Genomic DNA, 16,103 nt, shown 5'->3' on the forward strand with positions numbered 1-16,103 from the left:
TTGAAATCTTACTCTAAAGATCTGTAATCCATTGATGATTTGAGCAACAAAGTTTGGATGGACTACGTTACATAGATATTCAATTTCTTCGTTTTGCACCACACTCATCCAAATTAAATGGCTCCCCATATTTAATACTTCAATTCATTTGATTAAAAATATGTAACAAAAATACATATTGCAATTGAATTTACTTAAGAATGCCTACAATATCACTTACCAATTCTTACTTAAACCACATTTAATTCTTTCACAAGTTGAATAACTTAATTGCAAACCAAAATTAAGAGAGTAAGGTAATCATTATGAACTCTATTTTATGATGTTGATGTTCTATTTGACTATTGCATACGATTTAATTTTTGATCGCCAATTATGTTTTAGTGCAATAACATGTAGGGACGAAAAAAATCTCAAACATATTTGTTAGTTGAAGGTATAAATTTAAGCAATATAAAAAAAATATATGCAAAATTTAGCCCACCATAATTACACAAAGTAGAATATATGACAAAAGAATAAAAATAATGAATAGTGAAAGGATAAGAGAATAGAACAATAAATGATGTTGCCAAAGAGACGTAGGTGAAATCTGAAGGCCAAGTTTGTCTCTCAAATGCTCATGTTGTCATTGGAGCAACAGTTTGGTGAGACAATATGAAATTTGATCATGAGAGACAACGTGTTAAACATAAAGTTGATTTGCAAGCATATGATCGTAGATAAAAGTGAGCATCGATCTCAATGTGTTTTGTGTGAGCAAGAGCAGGAGTAGATATGTTATCACACACCATGTAATGGAAATGGATACATGAAGATCATGAAGTAAAAATCACAACTAGAGATAGTTCATTTAACCTGTGGAGCTGAGACTATAACGCGCAGAAAATTAAGATAATTTTTTTAAAATAACCGTTTAAGTTGTTGGACTTTATTCGATGGAAATTATTTGATTTCGTGGAAGAGTACAATTAATTAAATATTTGGTGAAAAATATTTAATTAAGGGTTGAATTTAAAAAATAAATTCTTAAAGAGTTGAAGGTTAGGGATTAATTATTTTGGTGGAAAATTTGATTGGATTAAGGATAAATAAATATATATATATAATTAAGTTAGGGAAAGTTAAGAATAATTATATTATCGACGATAATATAATTATTAAGAATAATACATTGTTATATTTTTTTAAAAAAGAAGGTAAAAGATAATTAATTTTGCATGGCAGGTATTGGGAGGGAAAATATTTTTTAGAGAAAGAAAATAATTATATTAAGAAAAATATAATTATTTTTAGAAGATATTGTACTCTATAAGGATATTTATTTAGAAAAAAATAAATAATAAGAAATTAATTATATTTTGGAACAATGTAATTATTTGGAAAGGGAATAATTGTTTAGTAACAATTAACCCAAGTCGCACACGTTAAATAACGTTAGGAATCTTCAAATCCATTCAACATTTGAGGTTGGTGAATCTTCGAAACATTCTAACCCTAACGTGCAAGCTTATGCTTCACGTTCGCGTATAGCTCAACATCAACTGAAAAAACTTTGATAATATATTACAACAATTGAGGCTACTTTAAGGGTATCATCCAACACTCCTGGTCATGGCCTTCATACACTTGTATCGGTGTACGCTAAAAATTTGGTAACCTCGTTTTCCATTTTATCTTCTTCTTATATGACTAATACAATGACACAATCTATAGATATTTTTCAGAAGAAAAATTGAACAATAACTATTTGTTGTGGTCTAGTCAATGAAAATGGTTCTTGAAAGACGACATAAATTTGATTTTTTGACAAGAGAAATACCTCGTCCTCCATCAGGAGACCCACAGAAAAGATATACGGGAAGCGAAAGGACACTCTTATTCAATCCATTAATCAATAGTATGGAGCCACATGTCGAAAAACCCTTATTGTACACTACAATTACTAAGGATATTTAGGACATAGCCCATAAACTATATTTTAAACATTAGGACGCCTCTCACCTATAAACACTAAGGAAACAAGTTCATGAATGCAAGAAAGGAAACATATGTCACATCCTTTTTTTTAACAAGCTCTCTTTTATCTGGCAGGAAATTGACCTATGTAGAGAACTAGAGCAAATCTAGTGATGGTGTGCAATACTCTAGGATTTAAGAGATTGACATGATTTATGACTTTATTGTTGGTTTTATTCCTAGGTTTGATGTAATTTGAGGGCGTATACTAGGCCAGAGGCCAATTCTCACCCTGGTGGAAGTCTATAATAAAATTTGCCTTGAGAAAAATCATATAAGAGCTATGAGTATTTCAGTAACTCTTACTACTTATCATGTTACTTTTAGTGCAAGGTCCTCTGCCAGTGGTAATGACAAGCACAGTGAGTTCTTATCTTTAAGTGGAACACTTGTATCCTTTATTCTTATTGGCCTGCTAAATGTTGAAAGATAAATTAAGAATCTGTCCAAGAGTTTTGAGTTAAGCTAAGCATATCAAGATAGAGGTACTAAGACTTGATCTTGTTCGACCGAGAGAAAAGATGAAAAGCTTCAAAATAAAAAGTCTTGGCAACCTTGAGTAATCTCGAGCGAGATGGAAAACAGAGAGAAAATCGTAGTGCTAAGGTGAAAATATTTTGGTGCTTGCTGCCAAGTTGAAAGACAAAAAGATTTTAGAGGCAAAAAAAGAAAAGATTAGGATTCTTGGGCATGATTTTTGGTGTTTATGGCTGAGAAGAGTGCAAATCTCGGAGGATCTCGGGTGTTCTTGACTAAGATCATTGAAGGATGCGCGACAAACAAATTTCTGAAAAATTTCTATCACGCGAGGGTTTAGCGTTTTTCAGACGTAGAGTTTCTTTTAAGTACTCAAAGATTCATTTCTCTCATTTCACACCATTTTCACATCCAGATCATGGTAGAGAGAAGAACTAAAGAGAAGTCGAGATTTCTTGTAAGATTGGAAGTCAAAGTGTAAGGGTTGTTCAACCAATCTTCGTTGTGGGTTTTCTGTCAAGAAGCTACACGAGAACTAAAGTGTTCGACAAGTTGCGGCTAAGGGAGAGGAGTTAGAGCTTGAGGCTTGAGGCCAAATAAGCTCCAATTTCCTTTTCTTTATTTAAGGAGCTTAAGAGCAAGTTTGCTAAGTTGAGGCTTGTGATCTGAACTCTAAATTTGTACATGAGCTCATTTTGAGCTAGGGAAAGTTGTAGAATTGGTCATGAGCAAACTAAAGCCACCAAAGAGTTCAAAAGAGATCAAAGTTAGTAAGTAAAGAGTTCTCTTGAGTAGAAAAGGGAAAAGTGAAGATGTTGAAGATATTTCCTTTAATTCGAATGAAGATTAACTTGAGTTTTCTTGTGATTTTTAGGGCAAGAGAAAATAGGGAAAATCTATAGATTGAGAATCTAGACAAAAGTTGTGAGTGATAGGTTTAAAATGAATTTCTAAGCTTGATTTATGATATTGTATTTCAAGCATTTTTTTAGTTTAAGTATTTGAATATACTAGATTTATGATTTATTTACAAAGCATGAGTTTCAAGTTTAGAAATGAGTTTATGAGAACTACTTTTTTGGAACTATGTTCAATAAAATTACACATATCATTATATAGATTGAAACAATGAGGACGAATGTGGTACAATCGCCTGAGTGAATATTTGCTAAAATTAAAGAAGAATATCAAAATAAACCAATATGTCCATGCATTTTTATAATAAAAAATCACGATCAGGATTTGTAGCTATAATTGTATATGTTGATGATTTAAATATAATTGGAACTCTTCAAAATCTTTCAAAGACAATAGAATATCTTAACAAAGAATTTGAAATGAAAGGTCTCAGAAAAACAAGATTTTGCCTTGGTTTACAAATTGAGCATATGGCAAATGGAATATTTGTTGATCAATCAACTTATACGGAAAAAGGTTTGAAAAGATTTTATACGGATAAAGCACATTCATTGAACATTCTAATGCAAGTTCATTCGCTAGATGTGAAAAAAAATATATTTCGACCTCGAAATAAAAATGAAAAACTCCTTTGTCTAGAAGTACCATATCTTAGTGCAATTGTTGGACTTGTGTATTTTGCTAATAATACTTTACCATATAATGCATTTTTAGTAAATTTATTAGCTATATACAATTCCTCTCCAACAAAAGGGCATTGGAATGGAATTAAACATACACTTCATTTTCACTAAGAACCAATTAATATAGGATTATTTTATTCAAATAAATCAAATTTTAACCTAGTTGTTTTTGCAGATTTCGGATATTTATCTTATCCACACAAAGCTAGATCTCATACGGGCTATTTACTCACAAATGAAGAAACGGTTATATCTTGGTGATCAGTAAAGCAGACTATAACAATCATCTCCTCAAATCATGCTGAAATTCTTGTAATTCATGAGGCTAGCCGAGAATGTATATGGTTAAGATCGATGACTCAACATATTCAAGAATCATGTGGTTTGTCTACTAGTTAGCTCCTGTCAACAACATTATACGAAGACAACATGGCATGTATATCTCAAATAAAAAGAGGTTATATTAAAAGTAATAGAACAAATCACATCTCACTGAAGCTTTTCTATACTCATGATCTCGAAGAAAATGACAACATCACAGTACAATAAATTTGTTCAAAATATAATTTGGCAGACTTATTTACAAAATCACTACCTACCACAACCTTTGAAAAATTGGTACACAAGATTGGAATGTGGCGACTTAGCTGAAATGATATAACCATGAGGGGGAGTAAATTTTACTTTTGTAAGTATATATGAAATATGTACTCTTTTTCCTTCACTAAGATTTTTTTCCAATGGGTATTTACCTAGTAAGGTCTTAATGAAGCATATTTCATATATGTAATGGGCATCTAAGTGAGAATATTATAAATAATATTAATATAAGTAGATGCACATTATGTGTGCTTAATATCCATAGTCACATGTCAACCCAGTAGTGTGCTTAGTGTTCACCATGTGCCAAGCAAACATGGCATTTTAGTGGCCATGTAATCCACCTCTTACTTGTCAAGTTGCTTATAAATAAAACATTTTGGTGGATTTGTAAAAATACACTTGAATTGGATGAGTTTCCAAATTAATGGAAAATAGTATAGAAATATGATAGATTTTCAATTTTCTTAATTCTCTTAAATTTCTTTATGTATTTATTTATTTATATTATATACTCTATATTATTATTTTATTATTTTAATATTATCTTTTCTCGATTTTCATATTTTGATTGTGCTCCGTTTTCATTGCAATTTTTTAAAAGAAGACTTAGATTTCTTTTTGTTGTGATTGAGATGGTTTCGCTTCTCATTTATTTTACTTATTTGTTTTAGTTGAAAGCTCTAATTCTTGTATTTTTTTTTATTATTATTAATCTCAACCTAAAAAGTTTCTCATTTTTACAAGATAGTTGAAAAGAAAAACATTAATCACTTTACATAATTAAATATGAATAGATTGGAAGGTAAAGAAGCAATAGAATAAAAAGGCCACCATATAAATTAAAAGGTCAAAATAAAGTTGCACAGCTAACACTCCAACTTCCACCACAACCATATTAATTATATAATTTTTTTGAATTAAATTACAATTTTGGTCTTTATAGTGTAAAAATATAATAAAACTTAGTCCATATAGTTTATAATTAGAATTCAGTGGATATGGTTGGATAAAATCAAAATTATTATTGTATTTGTAATGAGTATTTATAAAGGTGTTGCAAGCCATAAGACTATATATATGTATAATGTTTTATGAAACTGTAGAAACCCCATTATAATTATCCTTCTAAAATTGTCCAAACATCCCTATTTTCTTTTCATAAACGAACTAAGAGAGGCGAAAATCGAAAAGAATCTGAAAGCATAGAATGGTCTAAAAAGCCATTTACCAATAAACTTTGATTGGGCTCCTGCATTGGGCTTGAGGAAGCTTTCATGAGGCACCCCAGGCCCAATTCAGTTTCCTGTCTACTAAAAGTTCGTTCCAAAAATGTGATTCTTTAATTCTTGTTTGGGGAATGGGATGGACTTATTCAAATGGTTTGATGTTTAAAAAATATACTAATTTTTTCTCTTTCAAACAACAAAAAATACAACCCAAGAATGGACCACTTTTATCCAAAGGGGAAATGGAGAGAATGATTGTATGAAGTTGACAACATACTATTTCATAGTCACACCTATATCATTACCTAAATTATTGTATATTATTGTTCTCTATGTTTGGTAGCAAAATTAAATTGGAGGTGTAACTTATGTTGTGTATTATAATTCAATCAATCAAAACTATTTCTAATCATGTTATTCATTACTGTATTTTAATTTCGATTCTCCAATTTGAGTTTCATCCATTTCCACCCTTATACTTCTAAAACTTTAACTTTCACTCTATACATGTATTCAATAAATCTTAGGACCACCTCCCTAAATAGAATTTAAGCAATAAAATAATTGCACATATAAAATTAGATTAAAAAACTCATATGTGGTCATTATTTGAAGCATTTTTCCCTCAAATTTATCATCATTCATCATTTCTATCCGTAGTTATAGCTTCCTATTTTTATTTTTTGTTTTTTCAAATTGAAAGTTTTATGTGGTGAGTTACTACCGTTCGTAGCTTTTAATTTGAAAATTTTGCTACTAATTACTATTGTTGATATCGACTATCAATTATAGTCACTAAAACATAAATTTGGTATTTCACAAAATTTTACCTACTATTTTTACAAATATTTTTATTTATTTACTAAATCGTGCTATTTGTATAGTTTTCTTGAATCTTAAACTCAATCCATATAATTTCAATAAAATTTTAATTGAGCGAGTCAAACTTAATATTTATACAATATCTAGGTTAAAATATAATTTTAGTAGCTTGAGATCTGTTGAAATTTAATTCATATGCTTTTGAATGTATGAAAAGTTTATTCCTCAAAGTTAATTTGTATGAAGTGATGCCTTTAAAAAAACAAAACATTACAAAGTCTTTTGAGATATTATCATTAATTAATATAAATTCATCATTTTTAGAAATTAAAATTTTAAAATAAATAGATAATTTATTTAAATTTTATATTAATGGAGGCAAAAATTTGAAAAATAATTCATGGTTAATATTGATTTTATTCTTTATATTAAATAAATAATAAATTAATTATATAATAGTATAACTAATAAATTTCTTACAAAAATTAATGATGATTTTATTTTTTTGAATTTAAATAACAACTCATATTAACTAAATATAAATATATAAACATAAACATAAAATATATATATATATAACCCATTGAAAATTTAAAGGCTAATTAAAGTCCATCCTTATAAGATGAGTTGCATGGTCTGAAGTATACTGGTTATGAGTTTATTCTGATTAGTATTTAATATTGAACGATTGAGAATTGAAAAGAGGAGTGAGGTTTAGTATGATGAAAATGGAAAAAAGAAAGGGGAGAGGATGGGGGCCCATAGGAAAGGGCGTGGGTAGTGGGGGATGTGGATAGAAAAGAAATGGAGAAAATTTGAAATTCTGTGTGTTTTGGTTTTGTATGGAGGTTGTGTATCTTTACATACACCATTCATTTTCTTTTTACACATTATTCTCTCACTCTACTTCTGCCACGTGTACTTAATAATCAATATTCGCAAGTATTTTGTAGCCGCGCATCCCCCCTTCTTTCTCCATATCTCCACCTCACCCTCTCTGATTTTATTTGATCCTCATCTCCTCCACGTCGGACCCCCTCACCCACGTGATAGATTCTGCCACCTCATCATCTTTTTATTCCTTTTAATATTTCAATTCAAATAATATGATTTCATCTCTAAACATGGTCACCCTTCCTCCACGACAATCTCTCCACTCTTCTTTCCCTCTCCACCGCATTCCTCCATCCTCTCTCTCTCTTCTATTTCTTTATTTCAACTTTCCTTTCTTTTTTTCTTTTTTTTTTTTATTTCCTCTACCCTTTCTTACTCTTCCTATTTTTTTAATTCCTCCTTTCTTTCTTCTCAATTTTTCAAATCCACCCTAACTATTCAATTCTCCATTTTTATATTCAAATCATTAAAATAATATTTCATTTTACCCCATCTTAAATCTTTCAAAACTTTTTTTTTTCTTTCTTCTTTTCCATCTACAGATTTTCAAAAGCATAAATTACCATTTTAGACCTCTATTAATCTCAATTTTTAAAATATGTAACTTCTCAGTCTTCAAATATTTTAGAATATATATATTTTATTTCTAATTTCTTAAAAGATACTTCTTTTTTGTGGTTGAGTTTTTAAAACTGGGTCTAAAAAGGTCATTCTACTGATTTTATCACACTTAAATTTGAAAAAAAATATTAAATAAACCATTAGGTGTAATTTCAAAATGTTTATTCTGACATGAAATATGGGTAGGATACAGTTCAAGTCTACTAATCAAATTGTTAAATTAAAAGGGTAGTTTCTTTCTCTATAACACCGTTTTTACGAAATCAATCACTTAAACTAATCAAAATCAAGAAAATTTATTTTTTTCTATAAACTTGTATCGCACAATAATAATAATTGTGTAGATTCACGAACTTAGTGTATAGATAATGGATGAAATGATTGCATTAAGTTAATTCAAGACCAATGGATAACTTATGGTGTCACTAATTGAGTGTTTAGATATAGATGCAATGTAGCAATTATTAAACTGCATTTTAGACTCACTTTGTTAAAACAAGAACTATGAAAAAACTTGCATATCTAAATTAAGTCTTATATTCATTAAGCTACAATTCAAAATTTTCTTAGCAACGTCCCAATTAATATAAGTTATGTTCACAATTTTATATTCAAAATCAACACAGTATATTAAAAGAAAGTTTGTTGAAAAAATAGTACTAACAAGTACAAATTTGATGTTAATGATTTGAAGATGGTAGCTTTGGTATCATGTAGACAAAGTCTATATACATATAGATTATGTGACTTTTAAATTTGTACCTATTAAACTAATATAAGCTATAAATTATTGAGTCGACCCATTCCACATCTTTTTGAATTTTACAAATCAATTAGAAAGAGAATTAAAAGGTGGTAAAAATTCATGAGATATGGTATGCAAACAAATAGTTTTAAAATGTGATAGTTCAAATAGCGGGAAGAGAGTAAAAGATTTTAACTTCTTATTACATTTGTAAAAAGAAAAAAAGAAAAGAAGAAAAAAAGAGAAGAAAAAACCAGGGAAAAGAAAAAGATAATTTGGGGATATTATTGTAGAGAGTAGAGAGAGAAGTTGAGAAAAAGTAGTAAAAAAAAAGAAAAGAAAAGAAAAAGAAAAATGGCAGTCTGGTGAAACGGTAGTACTGTTGCCACGTTGGCGTACGGCATATGGGATTTTAAAGAGAGGGTTTCAGGTTGGCTTCACGTGGCAAATGTTCCTCGTGGACCACAGGATGCCACGTAGGAATTGCTTCGAATCTTCAGGCTCTTCAATCTTTGCTGACACGTCATCACCCAAACCCAAAAAATATCTCGGAGAGCGAGTCCACTCAAAACGTCAGTCCAAGATATCCCAAATATTTATTTATACCTATAATATATTTCCTATCTTTTTTTTCTTTTTTCTTAATTCACTCTCCATGAGCATTCGACACGTGGCAAGAGGGTTGCCGCATGAGTGGTAGACGCCGATTCAGTATGAAGAAACGGGAAATAATCTACTAGGAACCGCTTAATCAGTTAGACGGACAAGATTTGAGCACGTGGCAGTGCAACTGCCGGTGGATGAAATCTGAGTGATTGGAGAGGGTGGATTATTCCACGTTGATGGCACGGGAGAAGCGATTCACTGTTAAAGATATTTTTACATATTGAAAGAGAAGTGAAATATCTAAAATAGCCCTCAGAAATATTTAAGGGTGTAAAAGCCAAAAGGGTTGTAATTTAGAGCGAAGATTAAGGGCAGTTCCCCTAATATAAGGAAATTGTACTTTCCCCTTCTCCTTCCCCTCCTTTTATTCTTCGGCATTTCTTTCGGAATGAACAGATGAAAGGGAGAAGGAAGAACTAGAAAGAGAAGAAAAAATCAGCGGCTGAAAAATCAAAGAGGGTTATAAGAATACCATCCACAACAACATCAAAGACTGAATCTGAGATTTCCAACAACACACCAAAAATGATTAAGTGTGAGCTATGTGGGCATCAAGCCAGGATGTTCTGCGAGTCCGATCAAGCTAACCTCTGTTGGGACTGCGATGAGAAGGTTCACTGTGCTAATTTTCTCGTTGCTAAACATTCTCGGACCCTTCTTTGTCATGTGTGCCAGTCGCCGACTCCATGGGCCGCCTCTGGTCGGAAACTTACACCCACCGTTTCTGTGTGTGAGGGATGTGTTCAAGTCCATGATGGTAAATGCGACCAGGAGCGTCGTAGGGAAAACGAGGTGGAAGTTGATGACGGCGATGATTTTGTCGATGATGAAGGATTCGATAGTTATGAGGGAGGTGATAGTGAGGAAGACGATGATGGGGAAGAGGATGACGATGAGGAAGAAGACGATGAGGACGGAGAAAACCAGGTGGTGCCCTGGTCCTATGCATCTTCTTCATCACCACCGCCGCCTCCGACAGTGACTTCTAGCAGCGAGGGTGAGATTTCAGCCGGCGCTGGTGTCGCCTCGAAGCGGATGAGAGAATACGGCGTCGATCTCGATTCCGATGTATGTATTTTTTAGGTTTTGTTTTCTCGCTATTGCCTTTTCTTCTGTGTTATCTTTTTCCTTAGTCTGTGTTGAAGGAATTCGTTCGGGATTTCGGAATTTCTTGTTCATTCATTCGCTCTTCTGGAACCGTTGTTTTGATTAATACATCAAAAATCCACGGTTTTCACTTCTCCAAGTGAATCTGACTCAAGATTTAGACCGAATCATTATGTTATATTACCTTTTTAACCTATGATTTTGATACGAATTGTGACTAATATGCCGATCTGAAACATAGTTTTCATTTTTCTTAGTTGTTAAGTTTCCAGTGATCCAAATAGGGTTTTTAATAATATTTTACCACTTGAATGCAGGATGAAATCGAGTCTTGTTCTGCACCACAGAGTACAAGGCCATTTTTCAACGACGAAGCAACATCGTCAAGTTCCCTTAGGCCACTAAAGCAAGCAAGAGTTACAGGACCGACCCAATCAATCACATCCACTCCAGATGATGAAGCTTGTAAAGCCGAGTTAAAATCCACGGCTGTCGTTAGATCTATCCAGAGACTCCAGAATCGTCTTCCCACCGACATTAACGATGCTTCCAAAATGATCTTTGGGATATGCAAAATGAGCAGAGATCAGAATCGTTGATTCTTCACTAACCACACAAATGGAAGGTAGCTAGGGTTCTTAATTATTTTTTCTTTTTTTTCCTTTTGGGGTTTCATTTTTCTCACTAATTGTCTGTCATGATCGATTAATTCAAGGATTATACCTGTTATCTCAACCGTGTACAACCTAGAATTTCCCCGCTCTATTTTCCATTAGATCATCTTGTCATCATTTGTGAAGCCTGTCATGTGTAGCCAGATATTAATTTACATTCTATTAACAGATTTCTCTCTACACTTTTGTGAGTGTTTTCTCGATGCAATATCTCAGTAAATATTTGTTAGTTGTTTGTTAAAGGGGGAGGTTCTGGCATTCTAGTTGCTGTGTTTTTATGTGGGTCTCCCATGACCAGAAGAGATGTATTCATATATAATACATGTGTAAAACCCATATCCCCATATCTCTTTTGGGAGCCATTTTTAGGTCCAGTAAGCCGCTTTTTGGATTTTTTTGCATATTGAAGATGATGCCCAATACCGAACTGAAAGGTAATCGCAATCAATCATATATATCTTGATATTATTTAATGTTCTTGAATTTTCATGTTGGAGCTGTTTATGATTAGAATAGCAAGATCGTGGCCGACCGTGCGTTTGATGGAATCTTCATTTCTATATTTAACTCCCAGCTACATTCATATAATACATGTATACAATTGAGGTAGTATTTGTATAGATGGTCTGTGTTTATTCTTCAAACCTTGGCTAGGGTTTGATGAAGAAATGATGGTTGTTTTGAGTTGCCGATTGCTGTTGGGTCAAATTAATGAAGTGATTGGAATATTGAGTGGTTCACATCCTCTTAACTATCTAGACTTCCCTGTTCAAAACCATGACTACATTCAGGCCACGGGTTGACTACAAATTCCTTGATGTTAACTGATAATAGTGAGGAAATAATATCCACGATACCCATTTACTTTTTGTAAAACCATCTTGGCCATAAGTTCTGATAGAGAAAGAGAGAGAGAGAGAGAGAGAGAGAGAGAGAGAGGGTTGCCACTTAGAATTTAGAATTTTTCTTTGCCACTCGTTTAATTGAAGTAGGATGGCTTGTAAATATCAGCTTCCCAAGCCCCACTTGTGTGGCTGAATGTTGGCGTATTTTATTTTAAGCAATGTCTTTGATATATGAGACAAGCAGGCCAAAGATTGGTGGATGGTTATGGTCAAATGTTAGGTATATGTAATTTCTCTTTTGAAAAAAACAATAATAAATTAGAAACGAAGGAATTATTGTGGCTTTTGATTTATTTCTTACATAAACATTAGCATGCCGAAGATTATTGCAGGATTGGGTGGTTCGGAGGAAGAAAAAAAAAAAAATCAAGTACGAACTTCATCGAGTTTGTTGATATATGTATGTATATACTTTCTGGTCCGCCAAAGGTTTGTGTTTTGAAAATTATATTAGATTTGGTGTGGTGAGTCAGCTCTCGTCAATCTTTGCTTTCTTTAGATGTTGTTCTGTGGTTTTGATTCATTTTTTAGGAGCAATTAGTGTAAGTTCTATTCGGTAATTTTAGGAGCAATTGTTAACTGATATATATATAATTAAGTATTTTGATATTTGAAATTTTGAAATTTTCTATTTGATTCTTTAGAAAAATGTAACTTACGAGCTTGATTTTCTTTACGAGGTTCTCGCATCAATAGATTAAAATCATGAAGAATTATTACTATATTGATTCAAAACTTCACGTGTTAGATGACCATGAAGTTCAAATGTTAAGACGTTAAACTCGAAGGGCATATTTCTAAAGATTACATTAATTGGTTATTAGAGAAGCTTTGTGTTTCTTTTCCAATATGGTGTAAAAATTCATTAAATTCAAACAAAGCTTTTCTCCAAGTGTGCCTATAAAGTTTGCCATATTGGACCAACATAACATGTTTAAGATTTGTATTTAAAGCAATCTCACTAATAAATATTTTGGACTTTTGAATCCCCATCTTTATTTATTTATTAATTTTTAATAAATTCCAAATTGTTTTCATTCTTAAGAAAACAAATTATGCTCATCAGTGTTCAACTACCATAGCTGGACTAGTATAATAAGGTGTATGCACTTGATTAAAATGATCTAAAATAAAAGTAATTTGGACAGACAATTTAAAAACATTAATAATTTCACAATTACAATTGATTAACATTCAACACATAAATTATGATTGTTGGCATAATTATTATTTGTAGGACGTGTAATAAAATTAATATCATATTTATTAATATATAATCCTAGATTTTAAATATAATTTTAAAATGTAGTTTTTATTATAATAGACTCTTGTTATAGGTGTAACTTATTGTGTGTGTTCTCGCTTAATCACTTCCTTTCTTCCCCTCCCTCATAATCTCTCACCAATATATGGTGGATTCATCTTTCTTCATGCATTAATTTTATTGGAGAGGTAATTAATGAATCTTGCTTTTATCATGTTGTTGTTCAAGAGAAGAACAAAGTGGCTCATACTTTTGTTACTTTGACATCATCTTTGAGTTGCTCTCTGACATGGAAGGATGTTGCTTTAATTAGTGTTTTGCTCATTATCCTTAATGAGAAGACTAAACAAACTGTAATTGTCTTTCTTTTCTTTGTGTCTTTTCCATGAGAATTGCAAAAAGGATCTCTGGGTAGGAGCTCAAATGAAAATGGATGAGAAATTATCATTTTAACTCAAAATCCACTTTTAACTTCTTCCTTTTTCTTCGTTTTACAATTTTTTTAAAAAATCTAATCTACAGTTTTGAAATATGTTATTATTTGATTTTTTTTTTATTTTAAAGAAAAAATCAACGCTAAATAGCTTGAATTTACGAGATTTCAGACTTCTATCATTAGGCTTCCAATGTTACACATTTGTTTTTGGTTTTTGTATTTTTATTTAGATTAGATTAACATTGGTGGTAGAAAAAAGTAACTAAAAAAGTACTATATTTGAAATAAATAAAATAAAGAAACTAATAATTGAAGAACTAAAATTTAAAGAATAAATATTAAAATTAAAACGACAAAAGTAAAGGAAAAGAAATTGCACACTTACGAGAATATATATATTTTTAAATTTTTTGCAAATAGAGAGAAAAAGAAGGCCATATTTAGTTCACATAATTCTCAAACCAATTCTAAAGATATAACAATATGTTATTTTGATTTCTTGTGAACATCTCTTTGGTTCTAAACCCAAATAAGAATTTAAAAAGAGAAGTTTGCTTCCCCTAGAAATAAAATAGAATAAGTAATAAAAAAATGAAAAAAAAAATGAAAAAAGATTGGTGTTCCCCAAGAAAGGAAAAAGTATTGAAAGTAAAAAAGATTTAAAAAATGTTGCTAATTGTTTCAACCATTCAAAAGATTTGTGGCAGCTTTCTTGTGGCATCTACACTATATCTCTTTTCAATATCCCAACATTTCTTTAACCATTTCCTATTTCCCCCAAATTCATAAATAATAAAACAGAAACGTTTCTTTTACTCACCTAAAAAATACTAACCCTTTCATCCTTAAAAATACATCAATTTATTTCTCATCTATTCATTCAAATTTAGAATTTTCACGTGTATCGATTAAAATATATTAATACAAATTTTCTTTTTAATAAATATTGTATGTTAAACATCTAAACTTAGATACATAAATAAATTAATTTAGATTTTGTCAAATTGATTTAAATCAAGGTATAAGTTTAACACTAAAAATTGAAATTTGATTGGAGTATGGGCAAAACTTTATTTTATTTGAAAGAAAGAAAATAAAGCATAAAGGGAAAATGAGGAAAAGACAAAGTGATTAGGAGGGGATGTATTTAATATTTATTAGGATGGGACCAAGAGAGCAGATGCTAAGTTATGGGTCTAAATATGGATAAGCTAAAACCAAAACTTATCACATGCCAAAAATTTAATTCAATTCAAGAAAGAAAGGAAGAAAGAAAGAAATCATGGATTGGGTGTGGGATTTTGCTTATCAATATTAATTTATCATTAACTTATGACATAATCACCTCTAATCATTTCTGGTGAAACTTTGATTGTGGTTTAAGATTCACCACACAAACATTTAGGATTAAAAAAAATGACAATAATAATAAAACAAATAAGTTTTTTTTCAATAACTAAAAGTGGAAGCATGTTTAAAAAATTGTAAATAGGTATAAGATCTCTGTTGTATTTTCAATAAAGAAAAATTGTATCGAATAACAAAACTTAAAAAAAATGTTAATAATTTTTTTTACATATTGCCATTGTGAATAAGCAATTAGATATATCCACTTTTAAAATGTAATGACATGAATTTTATCATCATATTTTTTTTTCTATCTGTAGAAACACTCCAATCTTAAAAGTTAATTATTAATAAAGTTAGAATTTTTGAAAATACAAGAGGTGAATATATTAAAATTATAAAGTAAAAAAATGGTAATAGACAACATTAAGAAGAAAAAAGAAGAAGAAAAGAATAAAATGATAATTAAACAAAAAGGTAATATTATGACAACATATTGTATGTTGGGTTCATATGATGAAGGGATGGAATTTGACTTGAATATAAAAGATTAAAAATTTGGAAAGAGACTTTGAAGAAAAATGATTTTGACTTACCACCCATATTTAGTAATTAAATCAAACAAAACCAATTATATATCATCCAGTTGTTGGGTTTATTTGTGTGGCTGTGTGTTCAAGTTGCTTTTTTTTTTTT

At 30.7% G+C, this 16,103-nt stretch overlaps 1 protein-coding gene across 1 annotated transcript; it reads left to right on the forward strand.

Moving 5' to 3' along the window:
- Positions 1-9,990: 9,990 nt before the first annotated feature.
- LOC101209141 (zinc finger protein CONSTANS-LIKE 4) lies at positions 9,991-11,697 on the forward strand. The gene is made up of 2 exons (XM_004146790.3): positions 9,991-10,742; positions 11,099-11,697. The coding sequence occupies exons 1-2, from the start codon at positions 10,200-10,202 to the stop codon at positions 11,378-11,380; spliced, it is 825 nt and encodes a 274-aa protein (XP_004146838.1). The 5' UTR covers positions 9,991-10,199; the 3' UTR covers positions 11,381-11,697.
- Positions 11,698-16,103: the final 4,406 nt, after the last annotated feature.

The sequence above is a fragment of the Cucumis sativus genome, chromosome 3 (genome assembly GCF_000004075.3).
Source record: "Cucumis sativus cultivar 9930 chromosome 3, Cucumber_9930_V3, whole genome shotgun sequence".
NCBI classification, from domain to species: Eukaryota; Viridiplantae; Streptophyta; class Magnoliopsida; order Cucurbitales; family Cucurbitaceae; genus Cucumis; species Cucumis sativus.

Coding starts and splice junctions, on each gene's coding strand:
- LOC101209141 (XM_004146790.3), top strand. CDS start 10,200: ATGATTAAGTGTGAGCTATGTGGGCATCAAGCCAGGATGTTCTGCGAG. Junction 10,743..11,098: donor GCGTCGATCTCGATTCCGAT/GTATGTATTTTT, acceptor ACTTGAATGCAG/GATGAAATCGAGTCTTGTTC.